This window comes from Vulpes lagopus, chromosome 12 (assembly GCF_018345385.1).
Source record: "Vulpes lagopus strain Blue_001 chromosome 12, ASM1834538v1, whole genome shotgun sequence".
Classification (NCBI taxonomy): Eukaryota; Metazoa; Chordata; class Mammalia; order Carnivora; family Canidae; genus Vulpes; species Vulpes lagopus.
Genome location: NC_054835.1, coordinates 5594958 through 5621770, shown reverse-complemented (window position 1 = coordinate 5621770; position 26813 = coordinate 5594958). Strand labels below are relative to the sequence as shown.

The window sequence follows — 26813 nt, the reverse complement described above, 5'->3', positions numbered from 1 at the left end:
GGCAGAGGTTGGGGAAGGGTCCACCTGAGGCCATATGGCCAGGCCTGGAGGCCCATGGGGGTCAGAGAGAAGGTAGACAGGCAGCTGGCCTCTGCAGAGGATAGGGCTGCCCCGGCAAGGGAGGGTCAGGGTGGGATGGGACAGCAGGTGCTCTCTAGTGCCTCTCCTCCAGGATCCCCTGGGAAGCCTCCCTCTTTCTCCTGGCCAGGATGGAGGCCCTGAAAGCAAAGCTCAGATTTAAACCTGTGTTGGGGAAATAAAGGATAATGGGCTCTAATTACTGCTCATTAATCCAATTAATTAAGCTAATGTATGCAATAAGTGGTATCAGTTATCAGAACAAATCAGTTAATACAGGCAACTAAAGGGGTTGGTTATTTGAATAATTAATGTGGCTGATTAATGGGACTGATTTAGCTCGATTGTCAGAATTGTTTATTAATTGATTTCACCACTAATATTAAAGAGGAAGTGCCTTTTAAGTCCACAAAGTAAAAAATAAGTTGTTGTTGGTTTTTTTTTAAGATTTTGTTTATTCATGAGAGATACCCAGAGAGAGAGAGAGAGAGAGAGAGAGAGAGAGAGAGAGGCGGAGACACAGGCAGAGGGAGAAGCAGGCTCCATGCAGGGAGCCTGATGAGGGACTCAATCCAATCCGAGGACTTCAGGATCATGCCCTGGGCCTAAGGCAGGCGCTAAACCACTGAGCCACCCAGGGATCCCCAGTAAAAAATAAGTTAATTAATTGGTGGAGTGGAGCCTTTAAAAATGGAAGCTTCGATTTCTGAATTTGATGATTACAATGGGAGGGAGAATGTTCTAGAAATCTCTAAGTGAACTGAGATCTGAAGGCCATGTAGGAACCACTCTGGCCCTAAGGGAGAGAGGACATTCCAAGCAGAAGGAGCATTATGTGCAAAGGCCCTGAGGCTGGAGGGAGCAGAGCTCTTTGGACAAAGTGCAAGCAGGCTAGAGTGCAAGGGAGAGCAAGGGGAGAGGGGAGGGATGGCTGTGTCAGAGTGCTGAGCCATGAGAACAAGACTTTGTTGCACAGGGCTGCTGTGTGACACCCATTCACTCAACAAAATCTTTGTGGGGTGCCTGGCACTGCTCTTGGCAGATCCCAATCCCTGTCCTCTCGGAGTTTATGTTCTAATGAAAGAAGATTGTTCATGCATGGCAGGTCAGATGTGCAGTGGAGTAAAACCAGAGAGAAGGGAGATAGGGTGTGTTTAGAGATTCTCACTTCAGACAGGTGGCAGGGGAAGGCTGTGCTGAGCAGGGGACATTTTAGTGAAGACCTGATGTAGGGCAGGGTGGGAGCTCAGTGGTATCTGGGGAGAAAGTATTCCAGCAGAGGGAACAGGAAGTACGAAGGTCCTGCAGTAGGAACAAAAACCTGCAAGAAGCCGAGCATGGTGGGAGCATCGTAAGTGAGGGGAGCAGGGCAGGACATTGGGTGGGAGAGATGGTGGGGATCTAGTCCCCAAGGCTGTCAGGGGGACTTCAGCCCTTACTCTGAGTGACACTGGGGGCCAACCCTGGTGGGTCGAAGCAGAGGAAATCCGGGCCTGACTTTCATTTTAACAGGAGTGGTTGGACTGCTGGAGTGAGAACAAGTCACAGAGGACACGAATAGAGGCAGGGGAGCAATATGATCAGGTGGTGGCAATAGTCTAGGCAAATGATGACGATGAGGATGACATGGATCAGAGGCAGACATGGTCACGTTATGTCTTGGAAATCCTGGAGTGTTGTAGAGGGGCATGGTGAGGTGATGGGGGTCCAAACGTGGCCCCAGGCCTGCAGCTTCTTGGGCCTTGGCCTGTGCCCTGAGCTCCCCCATTGGCTCTGACCACCCCAGCCCACTTGATCCTTGGTGCAGGCAGCCACCCCCCACACCAAGGCTCTGCTCCCTCCCCTGGGCCCAAGGAGGGGGTAGACAGGAAGCAGGAGGAAGCTCTGAGGGCGATCCCAGTGTCCTGGCCAATCTGTTCCCAGCAGTGGGCGGATTTCCGGGACTGAATGGCCGGAAACTCTGGGATGGGACACCTCACCCTCACCCCGGGAAAAACTGGCAGAGGTGAATGCGCAGGGGAGGGGACCCCATGCCATCTCACTCCCATCGCTGCTAGACAGACAGAACCAAAACAGCTGTGGCTGGGCTGCAGCTTGATGGACTATGTCCTTAAGTCAGGAAAGACTCTAGGAGAGAAGGTTAGCAACGGGGAGGGCTGTCAGACAGCCTTTCAGTGAGGAGCCCCTGGCCTCAGGAGCTGGGGAACCCCGTGTGGAATTCTGCCTGAGGGATACCTACCTTACCCACGATTTTGAAAGCTCACGTTTTTTTGTGTATGTTTTAAATTGTTTATTTTACTAAATTTATGACATTTAAATTTAAATATTGGGCTTCTGGAGGTGAGGAAGCAGTTTCCTAGTGTTTGACCTCCCTCCCTATTGTGTAGATGGGAACACTGAGGCCTGTCCTAGCCAGGGAACCAGGACCCAGAGTGACAAAAAGAATCATAATGCTAGTGATCCATATTGGCTGAGTACTAACTGTTCATGTATTCCTTTAAGCAATCGTGAGCTCCTCTTATGCGCCAGGCACTGTGCTGGGGGCTTAATGATGGATGAGACAGAGTCAATGCCCTTATGTAACAGGCAACAATACATGTAAAATGATCATTGCAGGCTGAGGAAAATAAAGGAGGGCTGAGGACAGAGAGTGAAGGCCCAGGGAGGGTGGTCAGGGAAGGCTTCTCCGAGGAGGGGCATTAAACAGAGCCCTAAATAAACTAGAGGGAGGGGCAAGCTGTATGAAGATATGGAGGAAGGGCATTCTAGGCAGAGGGAACCACAAGTGCAAAGTGGGCTTGGCAAGGAGGCCAATCTGTCTGGGGCAGAATGAGGGATAGAGTGAGGGAGGGAGGCATGCTGGTGGTTGGCAAAGTGGGTGGTTGGGCACCACAGACCCACACAGGGCCTTGTAGGTTAGGGAACATATGGCCTGGTTGATGCCGATTTTTCTGGCATAACAATGATATCTCTTTACTCTCACAAGGGAACAAAAGTTCTGGTTTGGGTGATAAACTACCTGGCCAACCATTTGCAGGCCACGGAGAGGGGTTTAGATCTTGTTGGGTGAGAGGGGGTAGCCCAGAGGCCGTGGGGATGCTTTGTGTGACCTACTTCTTTTTACCTGAGTGCTGCCAGGGATGGAGTGGAAGCTGAGTGGGGTGTGAGAACAGGCAGGGGGCCAGCGAGAAGCCACTGAGGACACAGGGTTCCTGGATGGAGCAAGGATTGACCCTCGGGGAGAAGTGGTTAGGATCTATTTTGAAAGTCGAGCTGCAGGATTTCCTGATGGGTTGGGTGTGGAGTGTGAGTGGAAGATGAGGCACAGATGACTGCAGATTTTTTGGCCAGACAGAGCGACAAGGATGCAGCTGACATTAACTGAGATGGGAGGCGGATGTGGGGAGCTGGGGCGTGGCGGCAGGGGGTGGGTAGCTGCAGTCCTACTTTGGATATGACAAGTTCACAATGACTTTGGGCATCCGTGAAGAGATGCTAAGGATGCAGTTGGGTTTATCAGGCTGGAGCTGAAGGGAGAGTTCCAGGCTGTATCAGAAAAGCCATGGCAGGGGCCACCCTGGTGGCTCAGCGGTTTAGCGCCGCGTTCAGCCCAGGGCCTGATCCTGGAGACCCTGAATCGAGTCCCATGTCGGGCTCCCTGCATGGAGCCTGCTTCTCCCTTTGCCTGTGTCTCTGCCTCTCTCTCTCTCTCTCTCTCTCTCCTCTCTGTGTATTCTCATGAATAAATAAATTAAATCTTAAAAAAAAATTAAAAATTAAAAAAAAAAGAAAAGCCATGGCATTTAAGGCCAAGGACCAGGGGAGGTAGCTCACCTCATCCCTCACAAGGAAGGGTAGTATTTGGCCCCTGGGAAAGATAGCCATTCTCAGCATCTGGCCTCTTCAGGCCCCCTCCTGGCCACCGTTAAGGCTGAGGGGATCCACTCCACAGCCAATGGTCACCAGCACAGTGTGCTGCTGCTGAGTGGGCCATTCTGCACTAGGGAGAGAGTGTAGAGTGGATGGGGGAGCGGGGAGGGAGGGTGAGCCCCAGCCCGGGGCCACTAGCGCTTGGAGTGGATATAGGTAAGAACACTGGAAGGTCCTGAAGCTGGGTGAAGACACTGGTTCAGGAAGCAGGCTTCTCATTAGGCATATTAACATGTGTCAGCTCCCAGAGTTCTTGGAACAAGCCGATGAGGCAGAGGCTGTCATTATCCCCAGGCAACTGGAGCTCAGAGAGGTGAGGGGACTTGTCCAGGGTCGCACAGCTGGAAAGCAGAGGAGAAGCCCTGCCAGCAGATTCCAGCCAGTGCTGTCAGCTGCAACACCCCCTCCTGCTTTCAGATAAGCCCTCTGGAGTGCTAGGGGCAGGTGCTGGCAGCAGGCAGGTGGGTGGAGGATAGCAGCTGGGGAACCAGGTAGGGCTGGCGACACTCACCTCTCTTCTCTCCTTCTAGGGTTGCTGGAGAGCCAGAGGCTGGCGGGGACTACGTGAAGGTAAGAGGGGCTGGGCAGGGGACTCTGGACAGCTCAGAGCCTGCTCCATGAAGGGCAGAGTTCTTTTCTGAGCCTTCTTAGGAGGTGGACCTCACTGCCTGTTCCCAAGAAGAGCCAGTCTTGGGGGTTGGAGCGGAGCTTGGGATCTGGTTTCACTACCAAGGATCTTCTTCCCATGCCTGTCATCATTCTCTCCTGGACCCAAACATGGGACACCCTGCTGTTTGTTACCACCAGACCCCATCCACTTGCCAGCTGCACGGAGCCCTGGGATGTCTCCATGCCCAGACCCCATCCCACCCGTTCTCTGAGCATATGCTTGTGTTGAGAGGTGGGAGCAAGAAAAAATGACTCGGTTTTCATCACAGATAATGGGCTCAGCTCACATTTACCACAAATTTAATTTGTCCTGGGCACTGGGAATGTTGAGAATGCAGCTTTGAAACAATGATGATAAAGAGAGTAACATAACATTTTGAGAGCCTGCTGTGTGCAGAGCCCTGTGCTGGCTGCCAGCAATGGAAGGGAGATAGTTCTGAGCTCTGTACATGAATGAGGCCTTTGACTTCTTCCCTCATCACTGAGCAGGGAAGGCCTTCCTGTACCCATTTATATATGGGGAACTTGGGGCCTGGAGATGCACAGTGATTTGCTCACAGCCACACAGCTATTACAGGGCAGAACTGAGACTGCAATCTAATGCTATTTGATGCCAAGACCATGGACAGAGTCCTTGGTCTTCTACCTCCAGGAGCACCCACACTGAGCCAGGCTCAATGTTGAGTACAGAGCATACAGCAGAGGGCTGCGAGCACCAGATCTTGTGTCCAAAGGGCTCCTGGTCCACATGGAGACTGGGAGAGAGACACACAGTGGTTTGGGCTTTGCTTTGCAATCCAGCAGACACATATTTTAGTCCCAGATCTACCACTTACTTGCTACATTATTTTGGGTATGTGGGGCACCTCACTGAGCCTCAGTGTTCACCTATACGAAATGGGGTAACAACAGTTCCTCCCAACTAGGGTTGCTATGGGCTCCATAAGTCCATACCCTTAAGTAGGGTTACTGGGCCTGGAATAGAGCAGGCTAGCCTAGCTCCTGACCCCGGGGACATTCCGTCATCTGAGATGCTGCCTGTAAAGCTCTATGTAAGAGTCTAGCGATGAGGCAGCAAGGGAAGTGCTCAGACATCTGCCCCTCCCTATCATCAGAAGCCTCAGATAGGAAGTCATTGGAGCTCAGTAGGTAGCAGATGACTTTCTGCTTGGGAGATGGGGAGTGGAGATCAAGGAAGGGTTTCTGGAGGAGGAGGCATTGAAACCAAGCCATTGCAGTTGACCAGGAATGTTTGCCAATATCCTGTGCCCAAAGGAAAAGCTGAAAAGCAAAGATAAGCAGAAATAGGCACTAGAGTGATCTAAGCAGAGGCAAGAGTGTGGGCAAGGTCAAAAAGCAAGCTGAGTGAGCCCAGGAAGTGCAGCCCAGGGCTGTGACAAGTTGAGCTGCAGCTGCTCCTGGAATCTGGGCCCTGGCTCTTCATCCAGAGCTCTTATACCACAGAAGGACAGAGGCATCAAGGAGAACCAGCACCAAAACCAGTGGGTAGGAACATAGGGCACACATTTTAGCACCCCACAGTTCTGGGATACTTGGCAAGGTAGTGAGATCCCCATCACTGATGGTAGTAAGATCTCTGTATTATTAGCTTTGTATTTTCCCTTTAGTTTATGGGGCTAAAAAATAAAAATATTATAAAAGAAATAATACCTGTTCACTGGAACTGATTAAAGGATGAAATCAAAAGAACATGAGTTCTAGTTTCAAGTCTCAGAGGGTGGTAGAATCAATAGTCAGTTACCAATAATCCGTTCCTCCCTTGGGGTACTAGCTTCCAGAACTCCAGGGTTCTCAGACCATGATGTGAATAATTTGATTCCAAGTCAAGGGTTCTAAAGTTCCAAGGCCATAAAATTCCACGCTTTTTGCTCAGAGCTTCAGATATATTTGTGGAAAACAGTTGAATAATGGAGGCCTAGAAAGGTGGACTCACCTCCCTAACATCACAAGGCAGGTCAAAAGGATTTGACCCTAGGCCTGACTGACGCAGTCAGTGACGACTCTCCTTAATTTCTAGGACACAGGGTCCAGATTGTAAGACAATCAGCTTGACAATAATAGCATGCATTTATTGAGCACTTACTTTATGCCTGGCAACTTAACATCCATCAACTCAGCCAAGGCTCAGAAGAGTTCTGTGAGGTCAGCACAGGTAGGTTTTCCAGATGAGTGCATCTGAGCTCCAAGAGAAGGGACTGGGGGGTGGAGGTGGGGGCATCCCTAGCTGAACCCAGGCTGGTGCCCTGAGCATCGAGCCTTACTGGCTCTCTGCACCTCTAGAGTCTGGTAGTAGGGCATCTTGGGATTCTCAGTCGGGTACCTGATTCCAAATCAGGGGTGAGAAATCCTGGGCTCTGGGAGATTTCCCCAGGCCACAAAGGATTTGGTCAAATGCATACAGGGATTTTTCCAGCTTTAGATATGATTTAATTCAAGTCTTTGGCCGCTCCGGGTCAGTAAAGGGTCCGGTGAGTTGGGGAAGGCAGGATCTCCCCCACCAGGCATCCCTCCCCACTCCGCTACCTCCTCCCCCCGCCACCCCCGTGACCGCCCCCCTAGGCGGGTCCTTTGCTCCGCTTCCCCGGACTCCAGGCAGCCCCGCGGGGCTGGAGCTCGGGGGGCGAGGGGCGAGGGGCGGAGAGCGGGGGGCGGGCGGAGGGAGGAACAATGGCCCCCTCCCCTCCCCTGACCGGCTGGAGGGTGGGGTCTCCCCGCCCCGCCTCCCCGCTCCTCCCCCGGCAAGGCGATGAGGTAATCGCGCCGCCGAAAGGCACGCGCAGCCGGTGCCTAGCCCGGTCGGTGCCCGCGCCCCTGCCCCGCCGGCCGCCGCCCCCCGCACCGGCCCGGCCCCGGGCGCCCGGCCCCACCATGACCGAGCGGTGCAGCCTATGGAGCGCCCTGTCGGCCGCCGCCTGCTGCTTCTACCGCGGCTCCTTCGTGCAGGTGCAGGTGAGGGGGCGGCTCGGCTCCCGCCAGGCGCTCCGGGCTGAGACCCCGGCCGCTCCGCCCCGGCGCGGGGACCCGGGGCCGCAGCCCGGTGGCGCCTCGCAGGGCCTGGCGGGGCAGGGCAGGGGCAGGGGCTGGGCAGGGGCTGCGGGAGGGGGCGGGGCCGCCCCAGCCTCACCTCTGGGCGCCCGGCCGCTCCGCGGGGTGAGGGTCCAGGCTGCGGCTCCTGGGACTCGGGGCTGCGGGGCTGCCTTTTCGGTCCCGCTTCCTCCGCGGGCGGAGCTGAGCTGGGGTCCCAGGTCCCGGGAGCTGCGGTGCCCGGCGTCCCCCGTGCTCCGGCGAGCGCTCCGGCCCCTGCGGCTGACCCGGGCAACCGGGCTCCCCATTGTACCGGGGGCGCCGGGCTGGGGTCCGAAGGCTGAGTGAGCGGCGGGAAGTTGAAGGGTGCTGCGGGTCCCCGGGGCGACAGCCAGGGCGCCCGCCACTCGCCCGCCCTCCAGGCGGACCCGGGCAGGCGCGGGGCGCGGGGCTCCCAGCCCAGCCGGCCGGGCGGTGCGGGACGGTGCCGCGGCGGTGAAAGGGTTAAACGGAAGGGGGTGGAGGGGAGGACCCGGACCCCGCCTCTCTGCGGAGCATCCTCTGGGGATGGCCTCGCTTGCGGTTGTCGGACCGTAGGAAGCTGGAGGGGGCTTGCCGGGCGCGGGCCGGGGGTTAAGGGTTAAGACCCTGACCGGGGGTCTGTGCGCTTTTGCCTCCGGAGCCCCCTGGGGGACGCCGGGCGCGTCACCTCTGCGCTTCCCTGGGCTCACACACACACGCTCCGAGCCCGCCTGAATGACGGCCCCGCCGGCCGCGGAGAGCAGCATCCCCGCCTCGGCCAATCAGGCGCGCGCAGGCGGGGAGGCGGTGAGATCATCTTCGGCCAATAGCGGTGCGCCGGGCGCAAGGATGCTGCATTCGCGCCCCAGCCCGCAACTCCCACACCCCCGCCCCAGCCTTGGGAGCTGGGGACCCCCTGATCGAGAGTGATGAGGAGGGCAGGAGAACCCTAGGGTTCCTCACCCTCAGGTGTGTAGGAGGACTAAATTGGTTCCCCTAGATTCTCCCTGTGACCATTGGTTCTGGACGGAAAAGTGGAGCCCAGTCTCCCCACCCCCTCCCGCCCCGTTTACAGATGAGGCTACCCAGGCTCAGAGAGGAAGAATGACTAGCTCAAGGTCACACGGTGGTGGGCAGAGTCTTGTGGCCAGGTTCTTTATCTAACAGCCTGCTCCCCTGTTTTGCCCCATGTCCATCTTATCTTGCTCCAGCTGTGGAACTGGGGTCAATTCTCAGTTACATGCTTTTTGTCAAGGAGAAGAACCCCAGAAGGCTGGGGTACCGGTGTGCTCTCCCCTGTGACTCCCAGTCTTCCCTTCTCAGGGTGTGGTGAGGTATAGAGAGGAAGGCCAAGGACGCCCAAGAATAGGGAGCTCCACTCGGGAGTGTAGGTCTCAGTTCAGCCCTCAGCCTTCCTACTCTTCAGGTGTATCAGTTTCTATCCCGGGCAGAGGGCATACAGCATCCCCATTTCCAGGACCTGTACCATCTCTGACCCCCACCATCTGTCCCTAGAGCCCTACAGGCTCCTCAAAGCCCAAATTTTCATAGGGCCATCACCAAGCAGCTCCTGCCCCAGCTTTGCTCACTTGGAGGAGTGTCTCATAGTCCTCCCAGGATCTCCATCTGAAATCCTCCGGACCCCTCCAGGCTCTTCTCCATACTCACCAATGGCTATTTAAACACCCTTTCCCCAGTTGCCACTCCCTTGCCCCGCCCTTCCCTGCCAGTGCCTGAAAAGCACTGAGCCACTCACCACACAGCAGACTGAATCTTGAAAAACCCTCTGTGGCTCTGCTGTGGCCTCTGGGTAAACCCCAGCTCCCGCTGCCCTGTTGCATCTGCCCCCATCTCTCCCCCCTTTGATGCTCCCCACCCCCACCCCAGGACATTTACATTTCTGCCTACAGAACCCCAGCTTTGCCACTGTCTTCCCAGAAGCTCTTCCCTTCCTCCACCTGTTTGCCTGTCTGCCCCCACCTTGATGCTTTTGCTGGGCTCATTCGGTCCTTCTGCAGAGGTCCTTCGGCCTCTGTGGAAACATCACCTACTTCTTCAGGGACTCAACTCCCTGGCTAGATGAGGAGGGACACTCTTAGCTGTTCCCAGAGCTTTCTGTGCATCTTTGAACATTCAGAAAATTGGAGTTGCTCATCAGTGTGGCTCTCCCAGAGGTCGTCTATCCTGATGACTTTGGGGTCTCAGCTCCTGGCACAGGACCTGTCTCAGTGGGGGATTAATCACTGTTGAAATAATGAAGTCAGAGACTCTAGATGTCACTGAAGCTGGGGATTAGCATGTCTGGGGGGGTGCAGTGTGGATTGGGGCAAACTAAGCAGTGTGGCAGCAGAGGGGTGGGGGATGGAGCTGTAGAGTTAGGCTCTGAGATCTTTGGAAGGTCAGAAAAGGCAGGCAGTGGATTAGAGGACCTTTGGGCCCTGGTAAGTAGCGGGTCCTGGGGAGAGATTGTCACCTGGCTGAGCCAGGCCCTCTAGTACCCCCTTTCATCTGTCCTGCTGTCTGGCCAGGTTGGGGCCAGATCTACCTGTCCTAGAACAGCCGTCTTTGGGGCCTGGTGTTGAGGGATGGGAGAGGAAGCAATGCCACATGTCCTCACAGTGATGAGGACATCAATGGGCTAGTCACAGTACTCTGGAGTATTGTCTCCTTTCATCCTTGCAACCCAGTGAAGCAGGTTCTGTCATAATACCCATTTTACAGAGGAGGAAACTGAGGCCTGGAGAATTTACAGGGCACAGCCAGGATTGGGGTGGGCTTTGCGGTGGGGAGTACACCTGGCAATTGGAACTCCCTTTCCTCTGCTCTTATGTATCCAATCCTGGGCCACAGTAACCAGGGGTCTCCCCCTTGAGCAGGTGGAAGGGTGAGGTGTCCTGGGCATTATCTCCATTGAGTGATCTTTGGCTTCCCTGCTTGGCTACAGTCTCTCCATCCAGCCAGGTTTGCTTGAGATAGCAAGGAGGAAAGGACCTCGGGAATTATAAAGGACAGGAGAGATGCCTGTGTGGGGGCCTCTGCTTCCCTGTTTATAGCTGCCTCCTCCACCCTTCCACTGTATAATTCAGCATCCCAGAATGCATCCTCAGCCATTGCAGCCCTCTATTTTTGTCCTTGCCTCTGCCTGGGTACCTGCTGCCTTCCCTCCCTGATCCACCTGTAGAAATCCTGCCTCTTCCCAATGCAAGGTCAGTTAGATGTTTCTGGTACAGAGTGAGTGTTTTGTTGTTACCATTCCCTCCAGAAAGGCTGCCTGGACCACTCCACCCCGCCTCTACCTTATCTTCTCCTTTCTCCAAGCCACTCTGCTCTTCTCTGCTGCCCAGTAGGGTGATGCTGACCCCATTCTGCTCAAATATTCCTGTCGTTTTTGCTTCCCTGCCTAGACTAGCAGCTTCTTTGAGGACAGGGCCTGGTTTGTTTATTGCCTCATTTACTCCTGGCGCATAGCACAGGGCCTGGAGCACAGTAGGACTAGTTGACATTTCCTTATTCTTGCTGGGATAGGGACTCTCGGGTGCCTGAGTCTCCTCAGGGTCCTGGGATGGAAGTGGCTCACCTGGGATGGGGAGGCATTGGGAGAGAAGAAGGAAGAAGGCTTTAGACCAGATCCAACTCTTGACTGTCTCCTGCCCAGTTCTCCAAGGAGAAGTACATCCTGGATTCCTCGCCTGAGAAACTGCACAAGGAGTTGGAAGAGGAACTCAAACTCAGTAGCACAGACCTCCGCAGCCATGCCTGGTACCATGGCCGCATCCCCCGCGAGGTGAGCCGGGTGGGGGACCCGGGCGGGACCTCAGCCCTAGACACTTCCACCCACCAACTGGGCCAGCCCTGCCTAGAGAGGCTCTGACCCGCTGCTTGGTGACTCAGTTTGAGTAGACTGCAGTGAGGTCTAGCTCTGGCATTTACTGACTGTGTGACCTTGCACCGGGCACTTCACCTCTTTGAGCCTCAGTTTCTTCTTCTATGAGATGGAGGGTAATGATAGTGCCTGCCTTAAAGGGCTATTGTGAGAACAAATGAAACAATGCAGGCAGAGTGTTTCACTTGATGTCTGACATGCAGTGGGCTCAATGTCATTATTAGTGTTGTTATTGCCATTATTGCCACTATTATTTTTAACTGTTTTTTCGTGGGTCTATACATAAGACTCTTGTGTGTTTGGTTAGTGAGCGTCAGTGCCTAGGATTCTTAGTTTGGGCAAAATTGAGTTTCTGTGCTGAGTCATAGATAGGCTGATAGTCACCTGTTCCCTCTTTCATTCATGCTCTCAATCTTTGTCAAGCATCAACTCTTCTAGGCCCTGTGCTGGGCACCAAGAATATAGGGAGAAAATGGGTGATGGCTTCCCTTGAGGGCTGGTAGTCCAGTCAGAGCCCCGTAGAAGAAGTGCAAGAATGGAGCATCCTGCAGGGAATGTGGGCAAGCCCTGAGATGCAGGTCAGTGAGAGATGGACAGGAGTTCACCAAGTGGGCAGAGGCGGAAGGATGTTCCAGGCAGAAAGAGCAGTGTGAGCGTACAAAGGCCCGGAGGCATGGGAGAGCACCGGGTGCTTGGAGGAATAAGGATTGGGAAGTCACTCTGTCTAACATGAGCCCCAAGAAGGAGCAGAGCTGAGACCCCTAGGTACCCCAGACTCTGGTGTCCCTGTTCCAGAGTGTCATGTCCTCCCATTCCCGAGCTCCTGTGCGCCGGACCCCACTGAATCCAAGTCACTGCATCCCCTTTCCCAAGCCTTCCAGAGCTCTGTTCCCTGTGTCCCCCAGATCCCGGGTCTGCCCCGCCCCAGCCCGATCACTGCCTCCCACAGGTGTCAGAGACCCTGGTGCAGCGCAACGGTGACTTCCTCATCCGGGACTCTCTCACCAGCCTGGGTGACTATGTGCTCACATGCCGCTGGCGCAACCAGGCCTTGCACTTCAAAATCAACAAGGTAGTGGTGAAGGCCGGTGAGAGCTACACCCACATCCAGTACCTGTTTGAGCAGGAGAGCTTCGACCACGTGCCTGCCCTTGTGCGTTATCATGTGGGCAGCCGCAAGGCCGTGTCGGAGCAGAGCGGAGCCATCATCTACTGCCCTGTCAACCGCACCTTCCCGCTGCGCTACCTGGAGGCCTGCTATGGCCTGGGCCAGGGCAGCAGCAAGGCCGCCAGCCCCGCCAGCCCCTCGGGCCCCAAGGGCGGCCACATGAAGCGGCGCAGCGTCACCATGACCGACGGGCTCACCGCCGACAAGGTCACCCGCAGCAGCGATGGCTGCCCTGCCAGGTAAGCGAGGACCCCCGACTAGGCCTTGGTCTCTCCTTTTGTCAAGTGGGGGGGATCCATCATCAGAGTGCTGCTGAGGAGCGGGAGGCCCAGCTACTCTGAACCTGTGGAATTACTGTCCTGGAGCCGTGGGGTGCAGTGAGGAAGAGGAGGGAGACGGCTGAGTACAGGGTTTGCAGGTGGCCAGGCCCTGGTGACAGCCTCAGCTGTGCTGCAATGAGCTCAGCTCCCTGGGCCCTGACACTCTCCTCTCATGACCACGTTCCTACCCATAAAGGGCCCTTGCTCAGATAGCCCTCTAGCCTAGGGGGACCCCCTGGGTGCTGTTCTGTCCCTGCAGCCACTGCCCCCCCTTCCCACCCACCTCACTAGGCCAAGGTGGTCATCAGAGCAGAGGGCTTTGCAATGTGCAAATGGCTGCACAGGGGATGGGATGTTCCCGGCAACAGTTTGATGACACCCAGTTGCCTCTGGGGCTGGATGAGACCAGGCCAGGAAAAGCCACAGCAGGGACTCATCCCTAGTGTGCACCCGGCCCCATGCTGAGTCTGTCTGCCCCCAATCTCATCAACTCCCATGTCCTCCTGCAGGAGTTGGCTCCTGTGCATGCCCCCACTTGACAGATGAGGGAATAGGTTTAGAGAGGGGAGGCCGCCTGCAGGAGAGTGGTAGGACTGAGATTCAAACCCAGGGCTACAACTCCAAAGTCTGTACCCCTAATTTCTATGGCCTCCCTGGTTGTTTGCAAAGAGACTTGCCAGCCTGTGCCAGCAGCCCTTGGATAGGTCCCATCTCCTTAAGCCTGGGCTGGGTGCTGTCAGCCAAAGAATCGCTGGTTGGATTCTCCGTGGGCAGTAGCCACTTTGCCTGTGGTTTAGAACTAGTGACCGTAATGGTGCCAGGATTTGGCATCCTGAGCACGGTGTAGGAGCAGTGAGGAGGTGCCAGCCTGGTGGGCCTGGTTCCCTCAGGTTCTTCATCCTTTCTCTAGGCCTGCTTCCCAGACAGTTCTCTAATTTGGAGGCAAATTTCTCAGGGAAGAGAGCAGTTGTGCGGGTGGTAGACTGCACAAACACTACCCCCCCCCACACCTCCAGGCTTTAGTCTTATACTAGCCAATGAGTACTACAATCTCCAAACTTTTTCTGCCTTTGAAGTTCAGTCAATCTAGTTTGGAGGCAGAGGTGAGGGTCCTAAGGCCAGCTGAGGACCCTGCCCTCTGGGCTCTCTGCTCATGAAAGTATCTACTCCACAGCACATCACTGCCTCACCCCCGGGAATCTATCCGCAACTGTGCCCTCAGCATGGACCAGATCCCAGACCTGCACTCACCCATGTCACCCATCTCTGAGAGTCCCAGCTCCCCCGCCTACAGTACTGGTATGGCCAGTGGAGAGGGAGGGGCAGATGGAGGAATGTTGTGGGAGTGACCTTGTGTGTGCCCGAGTGTTCTGTTGGTCTTTGGTGACTTCTGTTACAGTGTGTGATGTGTGTTTCTACCTCTTTACTGAGGGTGATGCCTGGGAAGGATTTACACAAAAAAACCAGCCAGCAGAACTACTGATATTGACATGCAAAACATATCCATGGCTCATTCATTCAGCAATGATTTATTGAGCCCCTACTGGGTACTAGGCACTGCGCTTGAAGTAGTTTCCCGTGCATTCCCTGGAATGCAGTGAAGTCTGCTAAAGGCTCACTGTGTTACTGAACCTGGACTCAAATGCTGTGATGTGGGCTCATGTGGCAACATGCAGCCCCCACTGGCCCAGTGCCTGCCACATGTACATGCTCTGCCAGGCCTTGCATTGGCTGGGACTTAATGCCTCCCTGATTCCAAATGGCAGGCTCAAACAGGCTAGTTGGGTTGTGCTTTTCACTTTTTTTTTTCCTTTTAAATAGACTTTTCTTTTTTTTTTTTTTTTTTGAGCAGTTTTAGGGCTACAGCAAAATTGAGCAGAAAGTATAGAGCATTGTGCCTTAAAAAAAAAAATACAAAGGAAAGCCCTGTTGTCTTTAGTAGTAGAAACATGCCACCACTTCATTGCTGGAAGAAAAAAAGTATTTTTAACAGGCCATATTGCGTATTGCCCATGTGGCAGGCACAGAGTGCTGGGAGGCGGGCAGCCTAGAAGGAAGCTTTGCCTGCCTGTGCTCTGTTGCAGTATTGCTGTCTACATGGTTGTCACACATTCTCCTCTGAACACAAACCTACCAAATTGTCCTGACTACAAACTTGTCCTCAAACCAACTTCCCTGAATGCAAAAGTTAAAATACCTTGCCACAAATGATTTACTGGATATTTTCTAAGTAACATGGCAGAGTGAAGTATCCAGGACTGAGGATTTAAAGCCGAGCTCTCCTATGTGTTGGGCAGTGACCTCAGGTGGGGCAGCTGACCTCTCTGAACCTCAGTCTTCTTGTAGGATGCGGATCATGGAAGTACTTACTTCCCAGGATGTTAGGGTTAAGTCTGCTAACATACAAACAAGGATCTCGCAGGCAGGAAGAGCTCAATATACATCACCTCTCATTTTGGATGATGGTTTTACTGCTGTTGACTAGTGTATGGCCAGCATGTCGCCAGCTCCTGGCACATGTGTACTCAATAAATCATTGCTAATTCATTGAAAAATAACTCCACACAATGAACTCCAGCAAGTGCTTATTAGTATCCCTGAATTACGGAAAGCTCCTCCAAGTAGTTCAATGGTTCCCTAAGGCTGCAGCAGCCTGAGGGTTGGAGGGAGCAAACTCTAAAGTCTAGGTGATTTGAGAGTATCCTGAGGCCTGGTCAGTTTACCTGAGGCTGCTGGACCTGGCCTGGGTGCAGGGAGGTGGGGACATCACCCCTATAAGGTAGGTGGAGCCTGTCCTTTGAGAAGACGGTGAAGCCTATTTCACTGGGTGGGGAGCTCTGGTAACTAGTCCTCTCCCTTTCTCTCCCTGCAGTGACCCGTGTCCACGCCACCTCTGCAGCTCCCTCAGCCACAGCGCTGCCTGCCTCCCCCGTCACCCGCCGCTCCAGTGAACCCCAGCTGTGTCCCGGAAGTACCCCAAAGCCACCTGGGGAGTCGGACAAGGGTCCTTATGCCAGCCCCTCCCACACGCTCTGCAAGGCCTCCCCATCGCCATCACTCAGCAGCTACAGTGACCCGGACTCTGGCCATTACTGCCAGCTCCAGCCTCCTGTTCGTGGCAGCCGAGAGTGGGCAATGGCTGAGGCCTCTGGCCGGCAGGCCAGAAGCTATGGAGAGAGGCTAAAGGAACTGTCAGAGAATGGGGCGTCAGAGGGGGACTGGGGCAGGGCCTTCACAGCCCCCGTTGTGGAAGCCACCTCTTCCTTCAACCCATCCACCTTCCAGTCACTACTGATCCCCAAGGATAACCGGCCACTGGAGGTGGGCCTCCTGCGCAAGGTCAAGGAGCTGCTAGCAGAGGTGGATGCACGGACGCTGGCCCGGCACGTCACCAAGGTTGACTGTCTGGTAGGTGCTGGGAAAACACTGGGACGGAAAGATCACCTCTGTCCTGTGGCTTTGGGACAGGGCGGGTGAGGAGGGATCACCTCTGTCCTGTGGTTGGGGCGGGTGAGGAGTTGACCCCTAAATTCCCAAAGTATAGAGTGTGGGCTAGGATTCTAGCTTCATAGAGTCCCTCACTTGCTGTGTGACTCTGGGCTGATGACTTTACCTCTCTGGGCCTCCGTTTTCTCCTAAAAACAACAATTTCAAAAGATATATTCTTGCTTCCTCCCCTTTGGCACTGGAACTGGGCGGTGCTGAGAGCCAGAGCTCCCTGAGGCACTGGTGAGAGTCGGCCCCACTGTTCCAGGGAATGTGAAAGCCCAGACTACCTACCTCCACTCCCCCTAGTGGACAAAGTAAGCAAAACTCATAACCTAAACTAAATTATCAATGCCTGGGCCTCTGAATGAATCTTTTTATTTTATTTATTTTATTTTTTTTTATTGGAGTTCAATTTGCCAACATATAGAATAACACCCAGTGCTCATCCCGCCAAGTGCCCCCCTCAGTGCCCATCACCCAGTCACCCCAACCCCCCCGCCCACCTCCCCTTCCACTACCCCTTGTTCATTTCCCAGAGTTAGGTGTCTCTCATGTTTTGTCACCCTCACTGATATTTTCACTCATTTTCTCTCCTTTCCTTTATTCCCTTTCACTAATTTTTATATTCCCCAAATGAATCAGACATAAAGTTTGTCCTTTTCCGATAGACTTATTTCACTCAGCATAATACCCTCCAGGTCCATCCACGTCTGAATGAATCTTAATACGGACCCAGACTCTCTGCACCTCAGCTTCTCCCTCTAAAGTTTGGAGGGGGGCACTGATTACTTTATTTGGGGGCCACACTGATCTCTCAGCTCAGGAAGCAAGAAAAGAGCGTGGAGATATTGCCCTGTGCAGTGCTAGGCGTGAACGGAGCAGTTCTGGGCTCTAGGCCCCGCTGTGTGATCTTGGACAGGTCCTTTTCCTCCCTGGGTCTCAGGTTTGCTTTCTGGAATAAGGGTGTCCTGGCCACCTTTGGCACATAGCAAACATCTCTGGGCGTTTTCCCATTTATCCCTCATTTCACGGAAATGGGGCAGGGGGGATGAGGTTCATTTGCTCCATGGCAGAGAGTGAGAGCTGGAATTCAAAACCTGTATCCCAGCCAGGCTGTCCTCCTAGATAAAGCCCTCTGACTCCCAGATGGCCTGGGCCAGCCGCGACAGGAAATTAATCAGCCCTCTGGGCGTCCTTGCAGGTTGCTAGGATACTGGGCGTTACCAAGGAGATGCAGACCCTAATGGGAGTCCGCTGGGGCATGGAGCTGCTCACCCTCCCCCATGGCCGGCAGCTACGACTAGACCTGCTGGAAAGGTAAGGCGAGCACTTGCACGCGGACACTCGGGGGAATGCCCGGTGCTACCTCGCTGCCCTTTGGCTGTGGCCGGTTGGCCAATCAGAGTCTCTCCGCGCGGCTCCCCGGCTACGCCCTCTCTCCATTGACGGATCGCAACTGCTCGGCGTCCCGCTCCCAGCAATCCTAGTTTCCCCAAAGCCGGAGTCCTAGCTCGGGATTCATCTTTTGCACCCTCTGGACCAATCACACGCCGTGAGCCTTCGCCCCGCCCATCAGCTCCGGCTACTCTTCCTAAAAACTGTTCTGCCGGGTGAATTCCACTGATCCTTCGCTAGCTCCGCGGCCCCGCGCTCTAAAGCTTCTGGCCCCGCCCCTGGCGTACACTGACCAATCAGAAGCCCGTAGCCTTGCCTTCCCTCGCTCTGGCCGCGCCCCCTCATCTCATTGACCCTTTCCAACCTATCACTTCGGGCTCGGCCCTCCGCCCCTCGGGCCCCCTCGCCTCTGACCTGGCCTCTGTGACAGGTTCCACACCATGTCCATCATGCTGGCCGTGGACATCCTGGGCTGCACGGGCTCCGCCGAGGAGCGGGCAGCGCTTCTGCACAAGACCATCCAGCTGGCAGCTGAACTTCGGGGGACAATGGGCAACATGTTCAGCTTCGCTGCGGTCATGGGCGCCCTGGATATGGCCCAGGTATGGAGGGGCGCATCTCGAGCTGGGTGGGCTTCAGGTAGTCGCTGTCTGGAGGAGCCCTGGGATGCGTTCCAATCCGGAAGAACCTGGTGACTTTTAGGCAGTATTGGTAAAAGAGTCACCGCGAGAACTGAGTTCTCTAAGTTGGCAATCTGCTCCAACACCAAGTCTTGCCTCTTTTTTGGGCCTCAGTTTGCCTACCTGCAAAATGAGTGAGGAGCATTATATGAGTTTCAGGAATAAATATAAAATGGCTATCATCTGGCGAGCACTTAATATATGTCAGGTACTACACTAAGTACAAGCATTGATTCCTTGAGAGAACAACCTTGTGAAGCAAGTCCCTTTATTGTCACATTTACTCATGGAGAAATCGAGGCACAGCAGTACTTGCCTAAGGTCACACCGTCAGAGACTAGAAAAGTTGGGATTCGAAGCAGGTCTGTTTCCAAGCCTGAACCTCATCCACACTCTACACTTGCTCGCCTATGCCTAGTCAAAAGTAACAACAGGGGCCCAGGGGCCGTGGTTCAACTCCCAGCTCTGCCACCTAATTTTGGAATGATCTTGGGCAGGTCATTCCCCTCATTAAGCCTTAGTTCCCTCCTCTGTAAAGTGAGCTGTTGCAGGGCCTCATGGGAGAATGTGAAGAGCTGCCAGCACCATCCCTGGCACATGAATGGTGACTGTGATAATAACAATTATCCTATATCTGGGTGTCCACTCAGCAGGGTAGCTTGTGGCCCATGCAGGCCCCTTCCCTAGCTGGATGCTCACAGTCTGCTCTTCCCAGATTGCCCGGCTGGAGCAGACATGGGTCACACTTCGGCAGCGATACACGGAGGGTGCCATCCTCTATGAGAAGAAGCTCAAGCCATTTCTGAAGAGCCTCAACGAGGGCAAAGGTACCTCTCCCACCTTGCTGTGTGACCTCAGGCAGGCTCCAACCCCTCTCTGGGCCAGCAAAGACCAGTGTGGACGAAGATGAGAGCTATGGAGCTATTCTTGCGCTCACTTTCTGCATTTGGCAACCGTGTGAGCCGCAGCCAAGAACAGGCTGCAGTGGTGTCAGCTGGAGGAATCCAAAAGTAGGGGGCTTGTCTTGGGAGTTGGGAGCCCTGGGGGCTCAGTCAGAGATCTCAGGCAGACCCTCCCCCTGGTGCACCTGCTTGCCAAGGTTTCTAAGCGCCCGCCTCCCTCCCTGCAGAAGGCCCGCCGCTGAGCAACACCACGTTCCCCCATGTGCTGCCACTCATCACTCTGCTGGAGTGTGACTCGGCCCCTGCCGAGGGCCCTGAGCCCTGGGGCAGCACAGAACACGGCGTAGAGGTGGTGCTGGCCCACCTGGAGGCTGCCCGCACGGTGGCGCACCATGGAGGCCTGTATCACACCAACGCTGAGGTCAAGCTGCAAGGTGAGTCACAGGTCACATCCAGGGGGTGCAACAGTCACTGGTCACACTGGCCGGGCCTCCCTCCACCAGAGTTGCTATCCCTATTCCTCCAAAGGTCCCTTCACATTTCTCCATTCCTCTGTCCTGCCCCGCTCCCCGACTCCTTGTTCTTATGCCTGTTTGCCACTCACTTACCAGTTCAACTGTTAGTGGAAGGGCCCAGGGTGGTGGTGGAAGGGTGCAGATGATTCAGAGAGCACCAGAGCTATGTCTTTTTCTCTGAGCTTCTGTTTTCTCACCTGGGAAGTGGATGTCCTAATGGGATTGCTTTACCAGGCTGTTTGCAAAGCACTTTGGCCTGGGCCTGAGACACACCTGCCCTGCCTTAGGGGAGCTCCCAGGCCAAGTGGGGAGGGGGAACACCCTTGTGAAAGGACCAGAGAGGGAGTGGCTTCAGACAATCCATCTTTTACTGCTTTAGGCATTATTAAATCAGGAAAGTTCATTGTAGGCAAATTGGAGATTACAGTTGAGCAAAAAGAAAACACAAAAGCACCCACAATCACCCAGAGGCAAATGGTGGGAACATTTTGGTGTTTTTCTTTCCTGCCTTTTTCTTTTTCAGAAAGAACCAAAAAATTGTTTTTACTTACAAAAATTTACTTGCAAAATGCATACATTTCTAAAGAAAAATTTTGGAACTTACTGAAAAAAATACAAAAAAGAAAAGAAAAATCCTTTCAAACTGACATTACTATTTTATCATCCAGCAACTTAAATATTATTTGTTGCAAACATGGTCATGTTCATGGACAAAGCTTGTTGGATTCTTAGTAGAGCTGGGAGAAGGGTCTGTAGGAGCAGGACCCTGAGAGATGTGTTGGGGATGGTAGTCCCCTGACCCCTGTGCCCTGTCTTGTAGGGTTCCAGGCCCGGCCAGAGCTTCTGGAGGTGTTCAGCACAGAGTTCCAGATGCGCCTCCTCTGGGGCAGCCAGGGCGCCAGCAGCAACCAGGCCCGGCGCTATGAGAAGTTTGACAAGGTTCTCACAGCCCTGTCCCACAAACTGGAGCCTGCTGTCCGCTCCAGTGAGCTGTGACCCCCGTGGACCTCTCCCCTCTGCAGCTGTGGGCAGCAACAGGGAGAGGGGCACAGACCTCTCCCCAGAGCACCCCAGAGACACTGTGATCAGCTCGAGAATGTTCTCGGCCCAAACCAGGATCTCCCTTGCACCTCCAGGGTCCTGCATGGACCCCGGGCTCCATCCCACCTACTATATGCCCACCAAGTCTCCTTTCAGGAAGCAACAAAACCCTGTTCCTCCCTCCAGCTTTTGCTTCTCGCCTTCCTGCTGAGGTGCCCCGTGTCCGAGCCATGGGAGGCTTCCTCACACCTCCTCTTTCTTTGGGCGTCTGCCCTCAACGGACACCAAGGCCTCCACCTGGTTGTAAATATGTCTGTCTGTTCTGTAAATAGATGTACAGAGGCCATGTTCTTTCTTTCATATAATAAACTTTTATGACTCTTTCTTCTGTCTCTCAGAGGCCCCAGGGGGTGGAACAAAGCGTCTCTTTTCTCAGGTGAAAGGTGGAAAAATTCAACAGTAAATACTTATTTAGCACCTGGTATGTTCCAGATTCTACCAGGAGCTGCCAATACAGAAACACAGTCCCAGTCCTGAAGGAGCTCGCAGACCAGTGAGGGAAAGAACCAGCCAATTCCAAGCAAGGGGAGAAATCCTGGCAGGGCCCCTACTCTTACCCCATGTCCTGCTTTGGGAAGCCTAGTAAAGTTTCCCACAAATGCACAACCAAGCATTCCAGATGTTTGGGGTGGAAGGGCTTGTTGAGATTTACGATTTCACCTCTACCCTGAAAAACAGAACTGGGGGGAGAAGGGGTCCTCCCAGCATCACAGCAACAGAATGAGGATGGCTGGCACCAGGGTGTCCTGATCTGGAGTTCTTTCCTTTTCTCAATAGAGGAAACTACTTATTTCTTTTCAGGCTCTGAAAGGGCCTTAGAAGGTGTGTGTGTGTGTGTGTGTGTGTGTGTGAGAGAGAGAGAGAGAGAGAGAGAGAGAGAGGAAGGGCCTTGGAAGGCTGTGTGTGTGTGTGTGTGTGTGTGTGTGTAGGTGGGTAGGTCAGGGAATCTCTAAGAAAGGTCATGAAAGCAGTTGTCTGGATTCCATGGGTAGGAGAGGTGGGCAATGTGGATCAACACGATTCCCCTCCGGGCTGGATACCTGGGGAGCCTGTTTACTGAGTATGAGATGTCCTCTGAAGGAGAGAGGCTGGATAACAGTGCATTAGATCTTTGTCAGCATCCTGACTTGGGTTCAGTTCTATTATTTACTAGCTGGGTGGCCTTGGACAAGAGGCTTAACCCCTTGGATCCCAATTTCCTCCTCAATAAAATGAGGACAATAACAAAATCGGTTCCTTAGGACTGATGTTAAAGCACTAGGGAATAGTAGCTGCTAGGTAGGGGACTGCCGTATATCATACATAATGGATTGCCAATAATTATTTATTGATTACTTTCCGAGTCAAAACTCTTTATGTGCTGTACCTCATTGAAATATCATTTCTCTGTATGGCGGGTAAAGCTATCAGAAGACATTTAAGGCACCTAACACTAACCGCACATAGTAGGTGCTCACCAAAAGCTGTATTACTGAGCGCTCTTTTATCATATAAAAAAGAGAGCATGGAAAAGGCGCTTTGCAAGGTTTAAGGTGCCGCATAACTTTTTGCTACAATTGTCATGTCACCTTTTGTGGTCATAATCCTTTATTATTCTTTTGGCGCTATTATAGTCGCCTAGTTACCGTGGCCAAGGAAACGCGGCCCGCCGTCCTGGATTAGGACGGTTCGCGGACTCCCCCTAGAGGCTACCTTCCGGTCCTGCGGCGGGAGGACGGCTCGGGCCTTTCTGGGGGAAGCCGGGAATTGTAGGCTACGGAAGGCGGCTGTCGAGGAGAGATGCACGCCGGGAGTTGTGGTCCTAGGGAGGGGCGGTTGGCCCACACCCGGCTCCCGCCTCATCCGTATGGCGGCTGCGAGTCTCGGCTGCAGGCCCTGGGGCTCGCTCCTCGGGTTGCTGGGGCTGGTGTCGGCCGCGGCCGCCGCCTGGGATCTGACTTCGCTGCATTGCCACTTCGGCGCCTTCTGCGAATGTGACTTCCAGCCCGACTTTCAGGGTGAGGGGCCGCAGGAGCCCGGAGCAGAGGGGCCGGCTGACCGGGGAGCCCTCGGACTGTGGGGTTGCGCCCGGGCCACCCGGAGGGCAGAACCGAGGGGCGGGACCCGCAGGCTTCCGGGTGGCACGGGCCGGAAGTGGGCCCGGCTTGAAGGACCGAGAGCCTGGAGCAGCGGACTGGGGGCGACGGTTTGGGGAAGCCTGTTTGGAGTCCAGGCAGAACCCTGTCAGGATGGAGAGGGCCTTGGGGGGAGGATTGGGCCTCCACAATGGACTGGCCGTCAGGGGAGATACCTGCCTTGAGCATGGGTAGGAGTCTTGGGCCGACCCTGTTGACAGCTCTCCACCACTTATAGCTGAGCGCAGTGCAGAGGGCCAGCTGGTGGGGGCGCTGCCAGGTCTGAGGGTGGCTGCTGCAGCCGGAGACCCCAAGGGCCCCACTCCCTATCCGAAGACAGTTTGTAAAAATGTCCCAGAACACAGGGATCCCTAGACCAGGTTTCAGACGTGACTCCTCCCCACCCCCTTCGGTGCCAGTGGTGGGTCTTCAGCTCTGATACTGCCCTTCTTGTGGCCCTAGGTCTGGAGTGTGACCTGGCCCAGCACCTGGCCGGCCAGCACTTGGCCAAGGCACTGGTAGTGAAGGCACTGAAGGCCTTCGTGCAGGACCCAGCACCTACTAAGCCACTGGTCCTCTCCCTGCATGGCTGGACAGGCACCGGCAAGTCCTATGTCAGCTCCCTGCTGGCTCACTACCTCTTCCGGGGTGGCCTCCACAGCCCCCACGTACACCACTTTTCCCCTGTCATCCACTTCCCTCACGCCAGCCACCTGGAGCGCTACAAGGTAGGCTGGTGGCATCCTGGACCACCGTTCATCTGCATGTTGGGGTGCCAGATCTTAGGGAGTGAATGAGTCCCAAGTCCAGAGAGGGAGAGTCACTTGCTCCAGGTCACACACCCAGTTGGAGCCTCAGGCCTTAGGACCCATCATGAACAGAGCTTGAGATGGACAAAGGACATGAGATTATATAATTGCAGGTATTATGTATTGAGCATTTACCTTTGCCTGTCTGCATTACCTTCTTTCTGTAAAGTATGGTCCCAATTTGAGGCTCAGAGTAAGCATCCAGCAAATAGTAGCTCTTATTACTATCATTGTTGTTGATTGCAGGGTACTTTCCAGGCTGGTCTTTGTCAGCTGTCAACATTATTGAGAAGGTTCAGGAAGCATAACGGAACCTTCCTCTGTTATGGAAAGTAGGAGATATCAGAGAAGGAGTCCTGAACAGGCAGATGTGAGGCCTGGGTTTGAGTCTGTTTGCTTGCTGACTTGCTGTGTGTGTGAACTTGAATGAGTCTCTGACCCCTTAGGGCCACAGTTTGGCCACCAGCCCCACGAAAGGGTTAGTTCTCTCTGGGAGACCAGACCTTCCTGGGAAAGGGCGTTCTTACCTTGGGAAGAAGTCTGAATTAGAGGAGTATCTCCAGGTGCCCTCAAACTCCCGCCTCTTCCCTGCAGAAGGAGCTTAAGAGCTGGGTCCAGGGGAACCTCACAGCCTGCAGCCGCTCCCTGTTCCTCTTTGACGAGATGGACAAGCTGGCCCCAGGCCTGATGGAAGTCCTGCGACCTTTCCTGGGCTCCTCCTGGGTTGTGTTCGGGACCAACTATCGCAAAGCTATCTTCATCTTCATCAGGTGGGCCCAGCTTTGCAGCAGCATGATAGGGGATATTTGTCCAAGGTCTCAGCTATCCAGTCTTGGCCTGTGGTCCCATACCAGAGTACCTCTTTCCCCTGGGGCCCAGTTGGTGTTTCCCAAAGCCCCTTAAACTCTGGCTGTGACACTGTATATTCAGATTTTGACAATCTCAAAGCTCACTCTGGGCTCAGTCTTTGGGATCCTCACTGTTTCTTTGTGAAAGCCCTGCCAGGCTAAGTGTTTTCCCTCCTTTGTGGCCAGGAGACATAGACCTGGGGAAAATAGGACTTGAATTCTAGTCCCACCTCTAAGAGTTCTAGCCATGTTTTCTTGGGCAAATCTCTTCACCTCTCTGAACTCCCATCTCCTCTTCCACACAGCAGGATTATTAATACCCCACTGTCCTCCTAGAGGCTGGGGGAGGGAAAGTCAGTTAAGGGACCCAAAAGTGTTTTGTAAACTTTAAAGTGCATGGCACATCCAGATGAATCTCCAGGCATCACATGGTAGACAAAATCTCTGAAGAGGGGAAGTGGTTCCTATGGGGTGTTTTCAGTGGATTTGGCTCCTGCTGAACTGGGTCTCCAGGCTCATGTCACGTTGGGTAGCACATGGGAAGTAACAGCCAAATTCTTCCCCCGCCACCACGGTCTGAGCCATGGCCTGCGTCCCCCCATGGGTTTCAGCAACACTGGCGGTGAGCAGATCAACCAAGTGGCACTGGAGGCGTGGCGCAGCCACCGGGATCGGGAGGAGATCCGCCTGCAGGAGCTGGAGCTGGTCATTTCCCAGGCTGTGCTGGACAACCCACACCGTGAGTTCAGCTGGGGAGGCCCACCCTGGGGTAACTTCGGCAGGCTGAGGCTTCACACCCACATTGCCTGGGCCGGGCCAGCTTCTCCCTGGGTCTGGTGCTCTACCCACTGTCCTCGGGATTTCTCAGGCCAGGCTTTGGTACACCCAGCTGTCATACAAGCTCCTGGAACCCAATACAGACCCTTCCCCCTTTGCCCCTTCCTGCAGATGGCTTCTGGCGCTCCGGCATCATGGAAGAGCACCTCCTGGACGTCCTGGTGCCCTTCCTGCCACTGCAGCGGCACCATGTGCGACACTGTGTGCTCAACGAGCTGGCCCAGCTGGGCCTGGAGCCGAGGGAAGAGGTCATCCAGGCTGTGCTGGACAGCACCACCTTCTTCCCCGAGAAAGAGCAGCTCTTTTCCTCCAACGGCTGTAAGACTGTGGCTTCCAGAATTGCCTTCTTTCTCTGACTCTCCATATGGCATCCTTGCCCTCCTCTGCCTGGCCAGGCTGTGCAGGAAAGCCAGGGGCCTCCTTGGTAGGGACCCTTTTCCTGACCCTCTTGGGGAGCAAGACCCAGAGCCCAAAGCGAAGATGAGGAGGCATCTTGGCCTTTGCTTCCTTCCCTACGGAACCACTGGTGACCCCAGAACTTCAGTGAGCCTTGACCTTGCCCTCAGCCTAAGCCTTCTTAAGATGTGAATTGTAACTCAGGGACTATGGCTCATGGCTGCTCTCTCCCTCTTCTGTCTGTGACTCTCGTCCCCTTGCTCTGGCACCATCTTCTCAACCCTCCACACCCCATGTCCCTCCATACCCCATGTCCCAGTACCGGAAAGCCAAGCCGAGACTTCTCAGTCTTTGTGAATATAGAGACTCAAGCTGCCGCTTAGGCCTGGTTTTTAAGGTTTTTAATTTTATAAGAGAACAAATACAATAAACTTAGCCATGGGACCAGAGGAATATTGGCTGAGATATCTAATTGCTCTGGAAGGAGGTTGTTTTGCTGAGTGCCAGTGAGTGTATGTAGGGCTTAGAATCTCTCCCACATCCAGCAAGAAGTGAGGCAGCTGAGTGGACTCTTCGGGGACCTGTGTAACTGCTGGGACAGCCTTGATTTTTC

General features: G+C 54.4%; 2 protein-coding genes across 6 annotated transcripts in view; both read left to right on the top strand.

Moving 5' to 3' along the window:
* SH2D3C (SH2 domain containing 3C) overlaps positions 1-21519 on the top strand; it is a 30008-nt gene extending 8489 nt beyond the window's left edge. For both annotated transcript variants that reach the window (XM_041725262.1, XM_041725261.1), the window contains 10 exons: positions 4539-4578; positions 11399-11527; positions 12576-13033; positions 14289-14413; positions 15987-16522; positions 17805-17920; positions 18429-18600; positions 19394-19505; positions 19808-20014; positions 20916-21519. In XM_041725262.1, the coding sequence (XP_041581196.1) occupies positions 4539-4578; positions 11399-11527; positions 12576-13033; positions 14289-14413; positions 15987-16522; positions 17805-17920; positions 18429-18600; positions 19394-19505; positions 19808-20014; positions 20916-21091 (2071 nt within the window). In that variant the 3' untranslated portion in view covers positions 21092-21519. The remainder of the gene's footprint in view (positions 1-4538; positions 4579-11398; positions 11528-12575; positions 13034-14288; positions 14414-15986; positions 16523-17804; positions 17921-18428; positions 18601-19393; positions 19506-19807; positions 20015-20915) is intronic.
* Positions 21520-22909: 1390 nt separating this feature from the next.
* Positions 22910-26653, top strand: TOR2A (torsin family 2 member A). Of its 4 annotated transcripts, none has more exons than XM_041725268.1 (5): positions 22910-23193; positions 23773-24038; positions 24714-24889; positions 25579-25706; positions 25916-26653. In XM_041725268.1, exons 1-5 carry the CDS (start codon positions 23043-23045, stop codon positions 26158-26160), a joined length of 966 nt encoding a protein of 321 aa, XP_041581202.1. In that variant the 5' UTR covers positions 22910-23042; the 3' UTR covers positions 26161-26653. The 4 variants fall into 4 exon arrangements, with proteins under 4 accessions (XP_041581202.1, XP_041581206.1, XP_041581204.1 ...); XM_041725269.1 differs by lacking the exon at positions 22910-23193 and adding an exon at positions 23209-23501; XM_041725272.1 differs by lacking the exon at positions 25579-25706.
* Positions 26654-26813: the final 160 nt, after the last annotated feature.

Bases quoted from the DNA above. Each gene is read 5' to 3' on its own strand.
- TOR2A (XM_041725268.1), top strand. From the start codon at position 23,043: ATGGCGGCTGCGAGTCTCGGCTGCAGGCCCTGGGGCTCGCTCCTCGGG. The intron at 24,039-24,713 runs GTAGGCTGGTGG...TCTTCCCTGCAG, and splicing joins GCCACCTGGAGCGCTACAAG to AAGGAGCTTAAGAGCTGGGT. The intron at 24,890-25,578 runs GTGGGCCCAGCT...CATGGGTTTCAG, and splicing joins GCTATCTTCATCTTCATCAG to CAACACTGGCGGTGAGCAGA.